The sequence below is a fragment of the Carcharhinus amblyrhynchos genome, chromosome 21 (assembly GCF_965287045.1).
Source record: "Carcharhinus amblyrhynchos chromosome 21, sCarAmb.v2.hapA, whole genome shotgun sequence".
NCBI classification, from domain to species: domain Eukaryota; kingdom Metazoa; phylum Chordata; class Chondrichthyes; order Carcharhiniformes; family Carcharhinidae; genus Carcharhinus; species Carcharhinus amblyrhynchos.
The window spans coordinates 39,792,105-39,810,523 of record NC_137344.1 but is presented as its reverse complement, the minus strand read 5'-3'; the positions used below and the strand labels follow the sequence as shown (position 1 = coordinate 39,810,523).

Below are 18,419 nucleotides of genomic sequence, written 5' to 3'. Positions count from 1 at the left end.
AATTTATTTCTGGTGAGAACGAGATTAACTTGTAGAGTTTATTCTTTCTCTTCCCATATACATATTTGATCAGTTCAATTATTGGCGGGTGATTTTTATTTCTTCCTGTCTGAATGCAGATATAACCATAATCATAACTAGAAATCACTTGGTCTTTCCTGCAACATGATCACACTGATAGAGAACAACGTCCATGAAACCATTGTTGAAAAACTCATCTGATTTACTAATGTCCTTTTAGGGAAAGAAATCTGCTGTCCTTACCTGGTCTGGCCTACATGTGACTCCAGAGCCACAGCAATAGGGTTGACTTCCAACTGCTCTCTGAAATGGTCGAGTGAGACATTCAGTTCAAGGCAGCTAGGGATGGGCAATAAATGCTGGTGAGCCAGCGACACCTATGTCCCATGAATGAATAAAGTACTTAGCTTCTAATGTTTCTTCGTACGTTACTTTTCCCCAATTCCCCATAAATTATATCTCCATAGCAAGATTTTTTCAGAGTAATCGTGGTAACACAGGATAACATTAAAGGGATCATTTAAAATGATGGTTTTGCGCTAGATACAAATGGATAACATGCACTGTTTGAACTACTCTTAGAGTCTACTTTCTCCACTGTAAATGTTATATTCCTCAAGTGTTACTCAGGATGGAATCATACATTGTCAAATAAGGAATAACATACCTCAGATCCTTTCTTTAGGGATTTTGTACATTAATCCTGCTGACCTTGGCTGGAACCCTCCAGTGAGCAGTTGGATTGACAAGCGGGAGATCCAGTCGGAGAAAGCAAACCTGACCATCTTGTTTGAGAAATACTTGCCCTTGTGCCTGGATACCCTGAGGACAAGGTAAGGAAAATAAAGGGCAAGATGTTAGGCAGGGATTGTGGAAGGTCAGTATTCCGAATTGATTGGGGAATCAGGAAAGGGGTGTGAGGAAAGCTGAAACTGGACGGCACAGAGGTTAGCACTGCTGCCTCACAACGCTAGGACCTGGGTCAATTCCAGTCTTGGGGGACCGTTTGTGTGGAGATTGAATATTCTCTCTGTGTCTGCAAGGGTTTCATTTGGGTGCTCTGGTTTCCTTCTGAAAGTCTAAGTAAACCACGGCTACTGATTCTCCTCAATCAGCTCTACTCGTTACATCTTCAAAGAGTTCCAATAGATTCATCAAGGATGATTTGCCCTTTGGAAATCCATGTTGACTTTGTCTGATTATACCAAATGCTGAGCTATGAAATCCTTGATAATGGAATCTAACAACTTCCCCAGTACTGATGTTAGGAACGGTGGTTAGCACTGCTACCTTGCAGTGCCAAGGACTTGGGTTTGATTCCCAGCATGGATCACTGTCTGTGCAGAGACTGCACCTTCTCCTCGTGTTTGTGTGGGGTTCTTCCCACAATCTGAAAGAAATGCTGATTAGGATGCATCGGCCATGCTAAATCCTCCCTTGGTGTACCCAAACAAGCATCGTAGTGTGGCGACTAGGGGATTTTCACAGTAACTTCGTTGCTATGTTAATGTAAGCCCACTTGTGACACTAATAAAACAAATTGTTCGGCAGGAATATCAGAAGTGTATGTTACTTATTACTTTGCTGTTGCAGCATTAACATTGTTTAGCATGCTGAAATGGAACAGAATGCACATCCTAGTTATTATAATACTCCTGAGCTTACTACAAAAGGGGAGAGACAAGATGGGGGTCACTGTTGATGTACTACCTCAAGCACAAGCAACTGAATTGAATTTTTGAAGTGGTACAAGAGGCCTGAAAACCCTTCTGAAAAATGCTTAATATGGCGTATTCATGACCAGTTAATTCCAGGATCCAACAATACTGCAGCTTTGAGAGAAAGGGTTAATATTCTCTGGTGTAGTGCTGGACTGACCTCCACGTCCTTCAAACTCATGGCTTTTGGAAACTTGCCCTTTCACAGAAAAGAGAAATCCTTTGTTTTTATTTTAGTTAGTCCCCAATGGCTTGGTTATCTCTTGCGGTGGAGAGGACTGTTCTTTTTCTTATTGAACTGATTTCCACAGGTTTAAGAAGATCATCCCAGTCCCAGAACAGAGTATGGTCCAAATGCTCTGCCACTTATTGGAGTGTTTGTTGACAAGGGAAAATACTCCCCCAGACTGCCCCAAAGAACTCTACGAGCTCTATTTCATCTTTGCAGCTATCTGGGCTTTTGGCGGTGCAATGTTTCAGGACCAGGTGAGAGAACGTGTTTCTAAATCGGAAATTCAGAGATTTATTGCATTAATGAAACGTTTGCAACACGAGCATCAAGGAAGTAAAGCCAGAAGTAACGAAATGCTAGCTATTGTTCTGAAATAGCTCTGCTGATTTACAAGAGATTCTGTGATCCTCTATTTTGTACGCTTGGTTTTTCTCTAAGTCTCTTTCCCCTGGGCGGACAAGATAAAGGGATAGCCTGTGATTAAAAAGCTGAGAAATGAATAACTCTAGAAAGGATTTGCAGGCTTTTTACCAAATCTAATGGAGCTGTGCCTCAGTGTGTGAGCTGCTTTTCTTTTGACTTGCGACTGGTGGTTAGGTCAAAAGCAAAAAAACGGCAGCGGGTGCCATGCAGAACTTCAGAGAAAGAGCTCTTTGAAAACTTGCGCATAGTGTGCTCAAAATCCATCCAGGAACTGGTATTAGGAAACAATGCAAACAACTTAGTTCTGTAAGCTCTTCTGTTATTCAGCACACATATCAGAAGTAGTTTCTGCAAAGGGCTATTCTAGCACTGTCTCCTCACTGCCTTATATCCAAGCATTAATCCAGATATAAGGACATATGCATGAAGTAGCTTCTCCCCTTTGCCCACTTCCCATGCCAAAGATTGCCCAAAAGATGACCAGATGGGGGCGGCACGGTGGCAGAGTGGTTAGCACTGCTGCCTCACAGTGCCAGGGGCTTGGGTTTGATTCCTGGCTTGGGTCACTGTCTATATGGAGTTTGCACATTCTCCCCATGTCTGCTTGGGTTCCTCTGGTTCCCTCCCACAGTTCAAAGATGTGCAGGTTAGGTGGATTGGCTGTGCTAAATTGTCCCTTAGTGTCCTAAGGTCTATAGGTTAGGGGAATTAGCAGGGTAAATATGTGGGGTTACAGGGATAGGGCCTGGGTAGGATACTCCGTCAGAGAGCTGGTGCAGACCTGATGGGTTCAATGGCCGCCTTCTGCATTGTAGCAATTTTATGATTCTGTTGAAAACATGCAGATGTTAGACTGGAGTCATGGTTACTAGAGATTATAACGTAGGTGATTGAGGAGGACAATTACATCATCTGCATAGTCAACATCCAATAGTTTGGATTTATGTAAATGGAGGTGGACAGGCAAATAGAGCAGCAGGTCTGAAGAAAGGAACAAGTGAAGGGGGACTGGATCATAAATAACCTCCTGGCTCTTTTTCCTTGCAATTTAGTGTTGTGGCAAAGTGATGATGAGAGATTACACTTCTTTGCACCTTGAACGGTTCGCTCTGAGCTATTTTTACTGACGCGCAGAGTGACAGCAAATGTTGTCACCTGAAGAAGCTACCCCAGGGCACGTGTTCTGTCTGGAGCCTTCTGCATTAATCAGATTACTAACTCCTATTTCACATCCAGTAATACTCCTCGACCAGAGTGCGAGCAAAATCTTGGTCCTTCATCATGTCTGGCATGACATATGTTGCCATATGTCAGGTGTGTGTATATATACATTATTTTGCTTTTTTTAGCAGTCATCTAAACATACAAACATATGAATTAGGAGCAGGAATTGGCCATTTAAACCCTTGAGCCTGAGAGTTTGATCCTATTAAATGTTTAAGCAAAGCAGGTTACGTATGTAACAAGTATTCTGAATAGAACAATCCCAGAACCACCTTAAAACAATAATGGTGATATGGTGTGCATTTTGCATCCAGAAAGTTGCTATCCATGTGTTCAATACACCAGATCACATTGTTGACCCCACTCTGGTTGTCAGTGTTCGGCATATTGTCAATTACACCCCCAGAAAAAAACAGCTGTTGAGCCATGAAATGTAGTCCACTTTCCGTTGGATAACCTCTGAGTGTAGCATACTCCTAGCTCAGGGGTTAGCACTACTTCCTCACAGCACTAGGGATCCAGGTTCCATTCCTGGCTTGGGTCACTGCCTTTATGGAGTCTGTACATTCTCCCCGTGTCTGTGTGGGTTTCCTCCGGGTGCTCCGGTTTCCTTCCATGGTCTGAAAGATATGCTGGTTAAGTGTATTGGCCATGCTAAATTCTCACTCAGTGTACCCGAACAGGTGCTTGAGTGTGGCAACTAGAGGATTTTCACAGTAATTTCATTGCAGTGTTGATGTAAATCTACTTGTGATAATAATGAGTAAACTTCACATGTTCATATCAAACTTTGTTGAATGCATACATTGAAACTTCTGCCATGCTATTTTCAATCAAATGCTGCCCCCGTTCTAAAATATCCTTTAGGAAGGCGATCCTCAGTAACACGTTCAAACCTGCTCACTCCCCGATTCTTCGAAATATTTCTGTAATTAACTGTATCCCATCCGCCTGCCCAGACTGTAAACAAAAGCAGAACCTCTGCTTCTTACCCAATGCATATATACAGCCAGTAATCCTCCTCCTCTCTCTCTCTCAATCTCGCTCCCTCTATCCCCATCAGACAAATTTTGCCATCTCCTTGCACCATGGGTGGTTGTCTTAAACTGTGGCAAGGAAGGATCATGTGTTAAAGCCAAGAAAAGTCTTCTGTTAATTCTCAAAGCTAGATAACAAACATCTTCTTGTAATCAGAACTGATCATTTTATCCAGAGAACCAAAGCATATCCTTAAGCTAACATGAGGAAAATAAAATAATACTTATGGAATAGGATTCTGCTTATGGAATAACCAGAATACTTGCAGAAATATGCTGTGACACTGTCACAAGTGGAAAAGGGAGCATCTTTATTACTCCACCAAAATGTGTGCAGTATTACAAGTAGAGAATGTAGCTTCTGTGGCGAAAATGATGATTCAATGAGTAGAGCTCACTCTGACATGTTTTGATAGCAGCCAGAGTAAAGCAGTGGGTACTAACAGGTGTGGTAAAGCAACATATTTGCAAAAAAATGAACACAACATGAAAACTATTCAGAAAATTGACCGAATCAAACCATTTCTCAGCAAGCGTCAAGGTCTGCAGTATTGGAAAATACCTACTTTTCTGTGTTGCGTTTGAGAACCAGCTGTGTGTATTGAGGCACTATCATCACTGTCATACCCTTTGCAACTCACACTGTACTTCCATTTTGGGAACCTTGTAGTTTCAAACAGTGACTTTTCCAAAGCTGCCATGTCCCTCTGCACCCCGACTACTTCCCCCTTCTGATGTAACCATTGGCTTCTATGTTTCATTAGGACAATTTTAGAAAGATTTTTGATAAGCAAAGTGATGAAAGTTATTGGGGTAATGGGAATGTAGAGTTGAGGTTACAATCACATCAGCGTTGATCTTATTAATAGGGGAGGCAATGGCCTGGTGGTATTAGCACTAGACTATTAACCCAGAAATTCAGCTCATGTTCTGGGGAGCTGGGTTCAAATCCCACCACGGCAGATGGTGGAATTTGTATTCAATAAAAAAATTGGAATTAAGAGTCTCCTGATGATCATGAAACCATTGTCGATTATCAGAAAAATCCAGTAATGATCCCTGGCCCCAAAGGCAAATGCCCAAGAAAATTGACCTCTGACCTCATTTAAATATTCATAATATGCCTTTGCAGCAGCTCACTTAACAGGAGCAGACAATTTTGGGCCACATGCCTTGCCAATAGTGTTCCAACAGCTAAAAGGAAAGGCGTCTCACTCACCTTTAGGGTGACACTCTGTGTATGTGGGCCACATTCAAGCCCAGAAGGCTTGAAGCCTGCTGAGTCCCACACAATCCAAATTTCTGGAAAGAGTCTTCAAACGTTTTGTTGGGCCTATCGTTGGTGTAGGAAAGGGGGCTAACGACTATTTCAGCGGCTGCCTTCATAACAGCCCGGTTCACATTTGACTTTTATAGGCATTCAGGGAGTACAGGATGTTGAATCCGAAAAATGTGCCCTTTTAAAATAGATGCAATGGGGTCCAATTTCTACCCAACTAATAAAAGCAAAATATAGCGGGAAGGGAAGTGGCAGTGACGTCTACCCTGAACAAGTATTGCTCTTCTCTCCGAAAGACCAATTTCCGTATGAGCTTTGGCAAAAGGTTGTCTGGACTCGAAACGTCAACTCTTTTCTCTCCTTTATAGATGCTGCCAGACTAGCTGAGATTTTCCAGCATTTTCTCTTTTGGTTTCTACCCCACTAATATTTCTTTTGCTGAATGCTGAGGGGATGGCTACAGTAATATAGCTTAGTAATGAAGCGGGTGGCATAGTGGTTAGTACTGCTGCTTTACAGCGCCGGGATCACGAGTTCAATTCCGGACTTGGTTGATTGTGTGGAGTTTGCATGTCCAGTTTCCTCCCATAGTCCGAAGATATGCAGGTTAGGTGGATTGACGATGACAAATTACCCCTTAGTGTCGGGGGGACTAGCAGGGTAAATACATGGGTTACGGGGATAAGGCTTGGGTGGGATTGTTGTTGGTGCAGGCTCAATGGGTTAATGCCGCCTCCTGTATTGTTGGGATTCTATGAAACAAAGAGATTACTATCTACCTAGTTATGGATCTATACCAGATGCTTAAGAGCAAATTTAACTTTTTTGAGTATTTATAAATTAAATGATCGCCGCTAAACCTTCATACAAACCAATGTCAAGTGATGGAAATACACAGAGTGTGACAAAAGGCAGAAAATACTTACATAAAGCTTTGCATCTGAGATGAGGAAAAGGTCAGAGATCTGACGTACACAAGCAATATTTGGAACATAGACATCCTTAGCACCTGCAATGGAAAGTGACCAAAATATATTTGGTATAAATCCTTCATTAGGAGTTGGAGACTGAAGCAAAGAATTTGTTTGGTTTTGACTTCAGATTGTTAGTCTTGGTAATTGTTAATGATCATAAATTGAAGGTTGATTGAATTCAGTTTCTAGCGTCCTGAATATTTCTGAAGCTGCTTCACCTTCATGCTATTACATACGATTTAGGAGCAGGAGGAGGTCCCTCGGCACCTAGAATCTGCTGCGCCAATGTTTCTTTAATCATTTGTGGGGCATGGGCATAGCTGGCTGGCCAGCATTTATTGCCCATCCCTATTTGCCCTTGTTCAAAGGGCAGTTAAGAGTCAACCATATTGCTGTGACTCTGGAGACAACATGCAAGACGGCAGATTTCCTTCCCTAAAGGACATTAGTGAACCAGATGGATTTTTCTGATGATTGACAATGGTTTCATGATCATCAGGAGACTCTTAATTCCGGATTATTTTTATTGAATTCAAATTCCACCATCTGCCATGGTAAGATTTGAACCCGTGTCCCCAGAACGTGAGCCGAGTTTCTGGATTAATACACAGGCGATTAAAAACCACTAGGCCATTGCCTCCCCTATTATTAAGATCACCACTAATTTGATTGTAACCTCAACTCTACATTCCCATTATCCCAATAACTTTCATCACTTTGCTTAAGAATCTATCTGCCTTTGCCATTAAGTATTCAGAGACTCTGCTTCCACTGCCTTTTGATGAAGAGAGTTCCAAAGACTTGCCAGCCTCTGAGATGAGGGGAATTTATTTCTGTGTCTTAAATGAGAAACCTTTTGGGAGTGATTCTCCCATCGCACTGTGCCGCTTTCTTAGCGCATCCCGCTGGGAGATTCTAGCAGCAGTCGATTTGTGCCATTCACGCTAGGTGACTGGGCACCCCGTGTCTCCCAGTGATAGATTTCCGGCACTGCCCCCCCTTCTTCTGAGCCAGGAATGGTTCTTTCCCGTGAGGTTTACTATAGCTTCCCACTATAGTGGGACGCTGGCGGCCTGACTCTGCTGGAATAAAGGGGGGCACTCTTGGACCCCAAGAGGGTCGGCTACTGGTGGGGGAGGGGGTGCACCTTGGCACTGGGGCACTGCCTAAGGGGGCAGGGCCGCAGTTGGGATTGGGACTTCTGGGGGCAATCAGTGGGTGGGGGGAATTGCATTGCCCCTCTGCACTCGGGCTGAGTGATAGAGGGAGGGAGGCTGTCGATTGGGGTTGGCTATCAGCTTGGAGGGAGGGGATGGTCAGCCTGCTTGGGGTGTGTGGGGGGGGGTGATGCTCGAGGCTGCAGGGGGTTTGCGGCAGGATTCTGGGGGGCAGTTGAGGCTGCCAGTGGGGTGGGGGGGTGTGCTCGAGGCTGGCCCAGGCACGTTTGGGGGCCAACAATCGGGGCTGGGGATGGCCAGCGATTTGAGTTGGCCAGCAAATGGGATGACAGCAGACAGGGGACCCTGAATGAGCGCTGATCTCAGCACTGACAGATCAGCGTACAAGCAGTGGCCCACTCAGCACTATGCTGCTGGCCCCTCCCAGTGGGAATAGGCTCTGGCCCCAGCGTTGTAACATGAATGATGCTTATGTACTCTGTGACACGGTGCGCAGAGTATGGGAGATTCATTTTTAAACCCCCGCTGAAAAAACATTGGGACTTACTCCCATTTTTACGGGAGTTCAACATTTAGACTTTTTTAGGGGAACGCCCCCCACCTTATATTTAAACAGGGGCCCCGAATTCTCGAATCTCCCACAAGAGGAAACATCTCTTCACAGCCATCTTGTCGAGACCACTCAGGGTCGTCTTATTAAAATATTAGCTGATTTTAAATTTTGGAAGAGGAAACGTGGTTGGGGCTCACCTTCTCGAGGGCAATGAGGGAAGGCCAACAAACACACACCTTACAAAATGCTCACATCCCATGAATGATGATAAACTTAGAATTGCCTCAGAATGTAAAAGTAAAATCCTGCAGATGCTGGAGATGGAAAATAGAAAGTGGAAGAAAAACCCTGCGGGCCTGGCAGTATCTGTGGAGAGAGAAATGTTTCGAGTCTAATAGACCCTTAGGTCAGTGTCTCACCCTGGGCAGGGAGCATGACCAAGCCAATTGTCCCCCTTTCCATGTAACTTTTCTTTCTTTATTCTGAAGTCTGGAGGATGCATGAACGAAGATAAAGAATAATACAACACAGGAACAGGCCCTTCGGCCCACCACTATGTAGTTTCTATCCCTCTGTTCACCTCCCGTTCACGTGTCATAGACTCATAGAATGCCTACAGTGCAGAAAGAGGCCCTTCAGCCCATCGAATCTGCACCGAACACAATCCCACCCAGGCCCTACCCCCATATCCCTACATGTTTTACCCGCTAACCAAAGCATCCTAGTACACTAAGGGGCAATTTTAACATGGCCAATCAACCTAACCCGCACATCTTTGGACTGTGGGAGGAAACCGGAGCACCCGGAGGAAACCCATGCAGACATGAGGAGAATATGCAGACTCCACACAGACAGTGACCCTGAGCCGGGAATCGAACCCAGGTCCCTGGAGCTGTGAAGCAGCAGTGCTAACCGCTGTGCTACCGTGCCACCCAAGATAGACCTTGAACATTGCTATGTGCCTGATTCCAAAAGAACAAAGAATCACTCGAGTTCGTCTCTGTTGCCAAGTGTTAAAGCAACTCAGGATAGTTTCTCCATTTGTTCGTTTTACTTGTTTCTTGATGGTGGGGGAAGGGGGGGTGGGATTTGTTTCTCATTGATATTGCTGCTGGGAACCCACTAATCACTGACAGAAAGTTGGTTCCCTGCCTGTCCGTGGCCCAGTGTGGGTGGTGGAGGTGGAATCATTTTTCTGCCAGTCTGCTTGCTGAGGAGCAGATTTTTTTTGAAATTCAATTTGGCATCACGCGTTAGTTTTCTACCACAGTTTATATCTGAGCATTTTGTTATTTCAGAAGTGACAGATGGAATTTAATACAGAGGCGTTCATGGTAATATATTTTGGCAGAAGGACGATGGAGAGGTAATATAGCTTTAATGGCACAGTTCTAATGAATGTGCAGGAACACAGGGAACTGGGACCGCATGTGCACAGATCATTTGAAGGCGGCATTGAGAGAGTAATTAGTGAAGCATATGGGAATTTGGGCTTCATAAATAGAGGTATTGAGTACAAAGGCATGGAAGTTGTGTTGAATCTTTCTCAAGCTCTGGTTAGGTGTAATGAGAGTATTTTGTCTCATTTGGTCAACACACTTTTGGAAGGGTGTGTGGGACCTTGAGGGGGTATAGAGGAAGTTTACCAGGACGGTTCCAAGATTGGGGAATTTTAACTACAATGTCTGGGATTGTTCTCTTTGGCGTTTAGGAGGTTGTGTGGGAATTTGGTAGAAGCTTGCGAGATTATGACTGATTTCAATGAGATAGACAAAAAGCTGTTCCCCTTCGCTGATTGTACACTTGCAGTGACAAAGGGACACAGATTTACGGATTTGGCCAAGAGTTGCTGTGAGAATGAGAGGAAGAACCGCTCCATGCAGCAAGTGGTAATGACTTGGAACTCGCTGGCCCATGTGGGTGGTGGAAGCGGAAAAAATCAATGATTTCAAAAGGAAAGACATGATACGCGAGGGCAATAAACCTGCAAGGATGTTGGGGAATTGAGTGGGGCACTGGAACTGACTGGATTACTCCCACATGCAGCTGGCCTGGACTCTTGTGTTACAATGACTCTGAGTGGAAAAGTTTAATAATGTAAACACCTTCTTTAAAAACCTATACAAGTTGCATATGATCTGTAACTTGTGTCCAAAATGCACTTCAGATCCACTGCAGATGTGCAATACACCAAACTCACACAAACCCATTGCAGTCTGCCCACCCCCAGACTACCCTCCTGCATCTCACACTTTTTGCAAGTGCTCAAGTCTTTATATTCTCACTTCCTGCCCTGTTGTCACACTTTACCCACCTTTTGGATGATGTCGTTCCCCAGTGTATCATGAGACTCAGGAAGTTACCCCTTAGTAGACACCCAATGTAGATTTAGTAAAGGCTCCACTCGCTGGAATCTGAGCATGCTTCAGATGGTCAGACCTGACATTACTAAATATCAGGCATGACAATGCCCTTGAAGTGCATGAGGTTTAATTAAAGGGAGAGGCCATACACAGCCATAGAAGTTACGTGGTGAGGAATGTGGGGAGTTTTCCCAAATCAATTCAAATTATCCCAATTCCATTTAGCTCATATTTGAATCAGTCCCTGCTAATAAATATGTATTTTAATATCAAGTTTGCTGATAATATGCCTTTATTTCATGAAGACAAAGCGCTGACTATGTGGTACCTTCACAGTTGCTGCATGGCTGTACATGGATGCAGCTTAGTCTGTCACTCTCTGGTTAGATCCTCTTGCCTCCAGTTATGTACCACCTTGTCCTGCAGGGGAGATGTCATGAGTGTCGTGGAATCTATTTGCATAATGTGCCTGCCATTGACCAGCTTGCAAGCTGAGATGTGGTTGCAAGGCCTGCAATGGTGTTAAGTGGGGTGGGGAAGGGGGAGGGTAGGAGGAGGCAGCTGGCCCCTTTTGAAAAAGAACATCTCTCCCACTGACTACCTCCTCCACAAAAGCCCCCAGTGTAGTGATGGAAACCTCAGAACCAGCTTTCTTTCATATTGTTCTTTCAATGTTTTCCGAAGCAGGTTCACTCGGTGCACAATTGCCAGCCCCAACTTCCCCTTTAAGAGGTGCGGACCGGCTTTAAGAAGTTAAGATTTAGGGTCTCCTTTAGACTTTTAGCCAATGAACAGTGGGCACAGTTAGCTCTGACTGTGCACGGAGATCACGTGAATGAGAGGGTGTCTTAATTTCCATCAAGGGATGTGGGTGAAATGCAGGTCATAATCTCCCTGTCTGTTTTCAGGGGCTATCCAGTTGCCTCCCGGACAGTTCAACCTCACTTCAGGCTCAACACCATGAATCCAGTGATCTTTAGATTCCTTTGTTGTAAAGTTGAACCCCTTCTGACACAAATAAGAACTGAGTTAAAAATGGGATGTCAACATAGAAACATAGAACGTAGAACAAGTCAGCACAGTACAGGCCCTTTGGCCCTCAATGTTGTGCCGAGCTATGTCCAAATCCAAGATCAAGCTATCCCACTCCACATTAGGTGAGTGGGAAAAACTGTGACTAATGGGGTTCATTGAAATTTAAAGCTGTCTGGATCCAATGAAGACAAATTAGAAATACTTAGTTATTGGTAGGAAATTTGGAACTGCGGACGAACAAAGAGATTTTCGGAGTCCATGTCTACAATTTTTTTATTAGCTCATCAACAAGTAAAGAAGTAGTTTATAAGATTAATAGCATGCTCACCTTTACCTCCAAGGGAATTGGAATAGAAAGGAGGTGGTAACAATGCCTCAGTGTTTTGATTCAATTGTTTGCTTGGTGCAGAGTGGTGGTCCTCAAACAGTATAACCAATTTTCTTCCCCCTCTCTCTCTTCCCCTCTCAATTGGAGAAATATTAACAGTCCCTCATGGACAATGGCTAACTATCTACCCTTGATTAGCAGTTTCCTCTGGTGGGCTAATCTAGAACAAATGGGCACAATCTCCAAATCAGTACTGGGCTACTAAGGAGTCAAATCTGGAAGTCCTTTCTCATGCAGAGGGTGGTTGAAATCTGAAACTTGCTTCCCTGAAACAGTGAATATTAGGTTAGCATTCGTTTTCCATGACTGAGATTGATATCTTTGTGTCAGTAAGGAGTATGATGACTATATGACGTTAGCCACACAACCGCCAATATATAAATGGTGGAGCATGTCAGAATGGTGTGTTGTATTAAAATTCTAATGTACCCTGGTATACTATGATGTGGATTGAATCCAACAATTCCCCTAAGTTGTGCACAAAAGCAAGTATATGTTGGCTTCATTAGCTTAATGCATGGGAGCACCAAAAAATTTAAAGGGGCAGGACTGTAGTACAGTGGTTAGCACTGTTGCCTCATAGCACCAGGGACCTGGGTTCAATTCCAGCCTTGTGCAAATTCCACATAGTCACCATTCTCCCCATGTCTTTGTGGGTTTCCTCCGAGTGCTCCGGTTTCCCCACAGTCCAAAGATATGCATGTTAGGTGCATTGACCATGCTAAATTGCTCCTTGGTGTCCCAAAATGTGTCGGTTAGATGGATTAACCACGGGAACTGTGTAGGGTTATGAGGATAGAGTGGGGATGAGGGCTTGTTCCGGTTTCTACTTCCCCTACGTTGTGAGCCTAGGAATCCCAATCTGTCTTGGAAAAATAGGAAGCTGCATTCATTTCTATTTCTATTTCTATTTCTTGCCAGCTTGTTGATTACAGAGTGGAGTTCAGTAAATGGTGGACAGCAGAGTTCAAGACAATCAAATTCCCATCGCAAGGTACAGTTTTTGACTATTACATCGACTCGGAGACAAAGAAATTTGAGCCCTGGTCCAAGCTTATTCCAAAATTTGACCTTGATCCTGACACACCTCTCCAGGTACGTAACGACTTTTAGTTGTATTACTTCTCAATGTTGAATACGTGTTATGCTGTTTGCATTGATATTCCACTTCTATGCCCATTTATTTACTTTATCGTCTGTCCTGACATATTTGTTAATGTAGACCTTTGTGAATTATAGCCAGATGTTAGATGCCAGAATGGTGAGTTGCATTAAAATTCTAATATGCACTGGTGTACTATGATGTGGATTAAGTCCAACGTTCCCCTAAGCTGTGCACAAACCAGGCATATGTTGGCTCCATTAGCTTAATGCATGGGAGGATCAAAAAAATTTAAAGGGGTGGTACAGTGGTTAGCACTGCTGCCTCACAGCTTCAGGGACCCGGGTTCAATTCTGGACTAGGGTGACTGTCTGTGTGGAGTTTGTATGTTTTCCCCGTGGGTAAGTTTCGTCCAGGTACTCTGATTTTCTCTCAGTCCAAGGATGTGCAGGTTAAATGGACTGGCCGTACTAAATTGCCCCTTCGTGTCCCAAGATGTGTAGCTTAGATGCATTATCCATGGGAAATGTGTAGGGTTACGAAGATAGAGTGGGGATGAGGGCCTTGGTAAGTTACTCTGCTAGAGAGTCGGTGCAGACTCAGTGGACTGTATGGCCTCTTCTGCACCATGGGGGTTCTATGATTCTATGACCCACAGATTTGAAGGAATAGCCTGTAGGCAATACAAAGCGTTAGACAGAATGTTGGTACGGCTATTGATTACCTTCACCGTGCATAAGAACATAAGAAATAGGAGCAGGAGTAGGCCATCTGGCCCTTCGAGCCTGCCCCGCCATTCAATAAGATCATGGCTGATCTGAAGCGGCTCAGTTCCGCTTTCCCGCTTTCTTCCCATAACCCTTAATCCCCTTGCCTACCAAAAACCTATCTACCCGCATCTTAAATATATTTAACGAGGTAGCCTCCACCACTTCAACGGGCAGAGAATTCCAGAAATTCACCACCCTTTGAGTGAAGAAGTTCCTCCTCGACTTTGTTTTAAACTGCACCCCCCCCCCCCCCTTATCTTGAGGCTGTGCCCTCTAGTCCTGCTGTCCTTTCTGCGCGGGAAGAGTCTCTCCACCTCTATCCTATCCATCCCTTTCATCATCTTATACGTCTCAATAAGATCCCCCCTCATCCTTCTAAACTCTAACAAGTACAAGCCCAGTCTATTCAGCCTCTCTTCATAGCTCAACCCCCTCAACTCCGCTATCTGCCGAGTGAACCTCCTCTGCACTCCCTCCAAGGCCAAAAAATCCTTGCGCAAGTGCGGCGACCAAAACTGCGCACAGTACTCCAGCTGCGGCCTCACCAGTGCCCTGTACAGTTGCAGCAAGACCTCCCTACTTTTATATTCAACCCCCCTTGCTATGAAGGCCAGCAACCCATTTGCCTTCCTGATCACCTGCTGCACCTGCAAGCTGGGTTTTTGTGACTCATGCACAAGGACCCCCAGGTCCCTCTGCACCGTAGCATGCTGCAGCTTTTCGCCCTGTAAGTAATAGTCCTTCCTACTATTATTCCTACCAAAGTGGATAACCTCACACTTGCCAACATTGTATTCCATCTGCCAGGTCCTCGCCCACACACTCAACCTATCTAGATCCCTCTGTAGACTTCCCACACCCTCCGCACAATTTGCTGTTCCACTAATCTTCGTGTCATCAGCAAATTTCGACACCTTACACTCGGCTCCCTCCTCCAGATCATCTGTATAAATGGTAAATAGCTGAGGCCCCAGCACCGATCTCTGAGGCACTCCACTAGTCACCAACCGCCAATCCGAATAGCACCCATTGACACCCACTCTCTGCCTCCTATTTGACAGCCAATCCCCTATCCACGCTAACACCTTACCCCCAACTCCATGCCCCCTAACCTTCTGTAATAACCTTTTGTGCGACACCTTATCAAACGCCTTCTGAAAATCGAGAAACACCACATCCACCGGTTCCCCTCCATCCACCGCCCTAGACACATCCTCATAGAATTCCAATAAATTCGTCAGACATGACTTCCCCTTAATGAATCCGTGCTGCGTCTGCTCTACCAAACAATTCTTCTCAAGATGCCTCGCTATTTCCTCTTCGATGACGGATTCAAGCATTTTTCCTACAATAGACGTTTTAGCCTCATTGCTGGCCAGGTGGAAAATGGGATCCGTGTTGTCTCCAGTGAATGAGAAAATTGGAAACTTCATTTCTGAGCAGCACGAATGGAAAGTCTTGGATTAGAGTGTTCATTTTCCAAGTTGGTCACAATACACACTGTGGTACAGAGAGGGTTGGAGAGAGGAATTGCAGGAAAACAGTCTTGTATTAATAACACCTGCTCCTGAACTTTCATGAAGTCGCAGGGACTCGGTGGAGGGGTTAAAATGGCAGTTTCCAGCCACACCTTGCATTGTCACCTGACCAGCTCCATTGAAGGGGTAAGTATGTTTGAGCCCTCCACAATTTTCATGGGCCGGTTTTTCAAAGTCGTGGTTCACGGTGCCTCAGAATTGCCTTGAACCATTGTCTGCATGAGGGAATCTTTTGAAAAGTCAGTTCAAAAGGTGCTCCTCATGAGTCCATCATGCCATCAACCCCCTCCGACCCCTTATGTCTCCAGAACATATATGTTTTCCCTGTGGCCCCTCATGTCCTCCATGCCAAACGATGGCATTTTACTGCCCATCTGTGCGCTGTACACTGCAAATAACCAAGGAATCCTGCAGTGAGAATAGATAGTGTAGAAAAACTCCCACTTTCCAAAAAAAACTTTTTTTTACTGCAGCCCAATAGAAGTGTCAATGATCCAGACATTTTAAAGTATCAGTAGTCAAAACTGTAAGCACTTGAAACCTCTTTATATTCTATAAATCAGTATTGTTCAAATGACAGCCAGCACTGTCAATCAAACAATATTTTCTTGTGAGGGGGGTGGGGTGGGTGAATGCAGGTGGGGAAGGGTGGCAGCTTAGCTTATCAACAGTTAAATAGACTTCTGGGCTCTAAGCTAAGTTTCATTCAGTATTCTTGACTGACAACAAATATATTGGTGTATTGATGTACCTGATCCACTGCTTGATTGACAGCTCTCACTCCCTGATTCCTTCTGTCAGTTGCACAGAGGTGGTTGAACAACTTTGATCTAATTTTGGATGTCATGTGGCTGTCAGAAATATGGCTTCTTAACCTGCGTTTACCTTTTTAAAGCTCATTGCCATATTCACCTTTGTGAATGAGACTTGCTGGTGTCTTGACGTGACTTGGCAACAGCAAACAGCAGTTCAATGTCTGTATTGTGCTTATGTAATGAGTGGATTTGACCCACTGATGTGATGACGTTGTGAATGGTAAATTTCAGACCGTATTCACATTGTAACAAATCTGCCTTGCGTTTCAGAGAAGTGCTGAAAGACTGTGGGTTGCTACTTGCTGACGTGGCCGCGATTGTTTTTTTTAGGCGTGTTTGGTGCATACAGTGGAGACCATTCGTATCCGCTACTTCATGGAAAAGCTGCTGGATAGACGCAGGCCTGTCATGCTCGTGGGGAACGCAGGGACAGGTAAATCTGTGCTGGTGGGTGAGAAACTTGGATCGCTGGACCCTGATGAGCACGTGGTGAAGAATGTACCATTCAACTATTACACCACATCTGCCATGCTACAAGGTAAGAATCCTTAATGAATTGGGGAGAGGATATTAACTAAAGGGAATATGCTTCAAATGTTTGAGGTTTTAAAAAATCACAGACTTTTATTGAAGACAAGTAAATTACTTGATAGTCGTTTGTTGAGTATATTTTTTTTTTATAATACGAGTTGACAAAAGTATTGAGTGAGACTTTGAGAAACCTCTCCCTAAAGAGCTCAGCCATCACATAAACTATCTTGTAACATCCGATATAAAAACCGCTAAAATGCATTTTGTAAAGCTAAACATCAATATGAAAGCATGAACACACATCCAAGCAGAAGGAAGCTGCATTAACTCTAAGACAGTTGAAACTTTAAGATTTTTTTTTGGGACTGAGAGGTCACGGAGGAGACCTGCTGCAGAAGAACATTCTTTTATACAGTCCCTTTAGGAGATGCTATCTGTAGACATCATCTGCATATTCCCAGCTTGCTCATGATTCTTGGCCTCATGTTACAGCCTGAACATTTTCGCTGTATATTGATTGCAGGTAGTTCTGTTTTTAATGTTAAATTCAATGTGTATCGCGGTCTGTTTTCAAACTCTGTGAGGACTGCGGAAAGTTGCCATAGTTCAGCAGCGAACATGTTTGTTCATCTCCTATTGCAAGATGCACACCAAAAATCATTGCCCAGAGAGCGTCTTCACAAATGGCAGATACATCAGCACTGATAATATGGCACTCTGTTTCCTCCACCGTCAACTACCTATCTTGTTTGCAAATTCTATTTCATATTAATTGGGATAGCATTAAATTCATTAATGAGTGAGATTTATTAATAACTGAATAAACCAATAATTTTAACTGAACTGTAGCTTGTTGATTCTGATGATCATTGAGGGCCAAATTTTCAGGTCAAAAGTGGAATTAGCTGATCAGATTAGACTCACCATTGTGATTTAACCTTCAATTTGAGATTGCTGGCAGACAGGATCTTCTGTGCTCCAGGCTCTAAATACTCTGGGGATTACCCGATGTAGAAATGGCAGAATCCAGAACGCGCAGGTGAAAAGGCCCATCTCCTTCCCTAAAATGCCTTGGCTTGGTTATTCTAAGGCCATCAGCTGAACCATCTGATAATTTTATACCCCCCTTCACCCTCACCCACTCATCCTTATCTCCTCACCACCACCTCCCACCCCTAACCTCACCTTGTTACCCATCACCCACTTGATGAGCAGAGTTCACAAGCCCTGTTGTGACA

General features: G+C 44.2%; 1 protein-coding gene across 1 annotated transcript in view; it reads left to right on the top strand.

Moving 5' to 3' along the window:
* dnah9 (dynein, axonemal, heavy chain 9) overlaps nt 1-18,419 on the top strand; it is a 521,732-nt gene that overhangs the window by 160,366 nt on the left and 342,947 nt on the right. The window contains exons 35-38 of the mRNA XM_080209043.1: nt 707-854; nt 2,051-2,225; nt 13,347-13,520; nt 16,981-17,188. Of these exons, the coding sequence (XP_080065169.1) occupies nt 707-854; nt 2,051-2,225; nt 13,347-13,520; nt 16,981-17,188 (705 nt within the window). The remainder of the gene's footprint in view (nt 1-706; nt 855-2,050; nt 2,226-13,346; nt 13,521-16,980; nt 17,189-18,419) is intronic.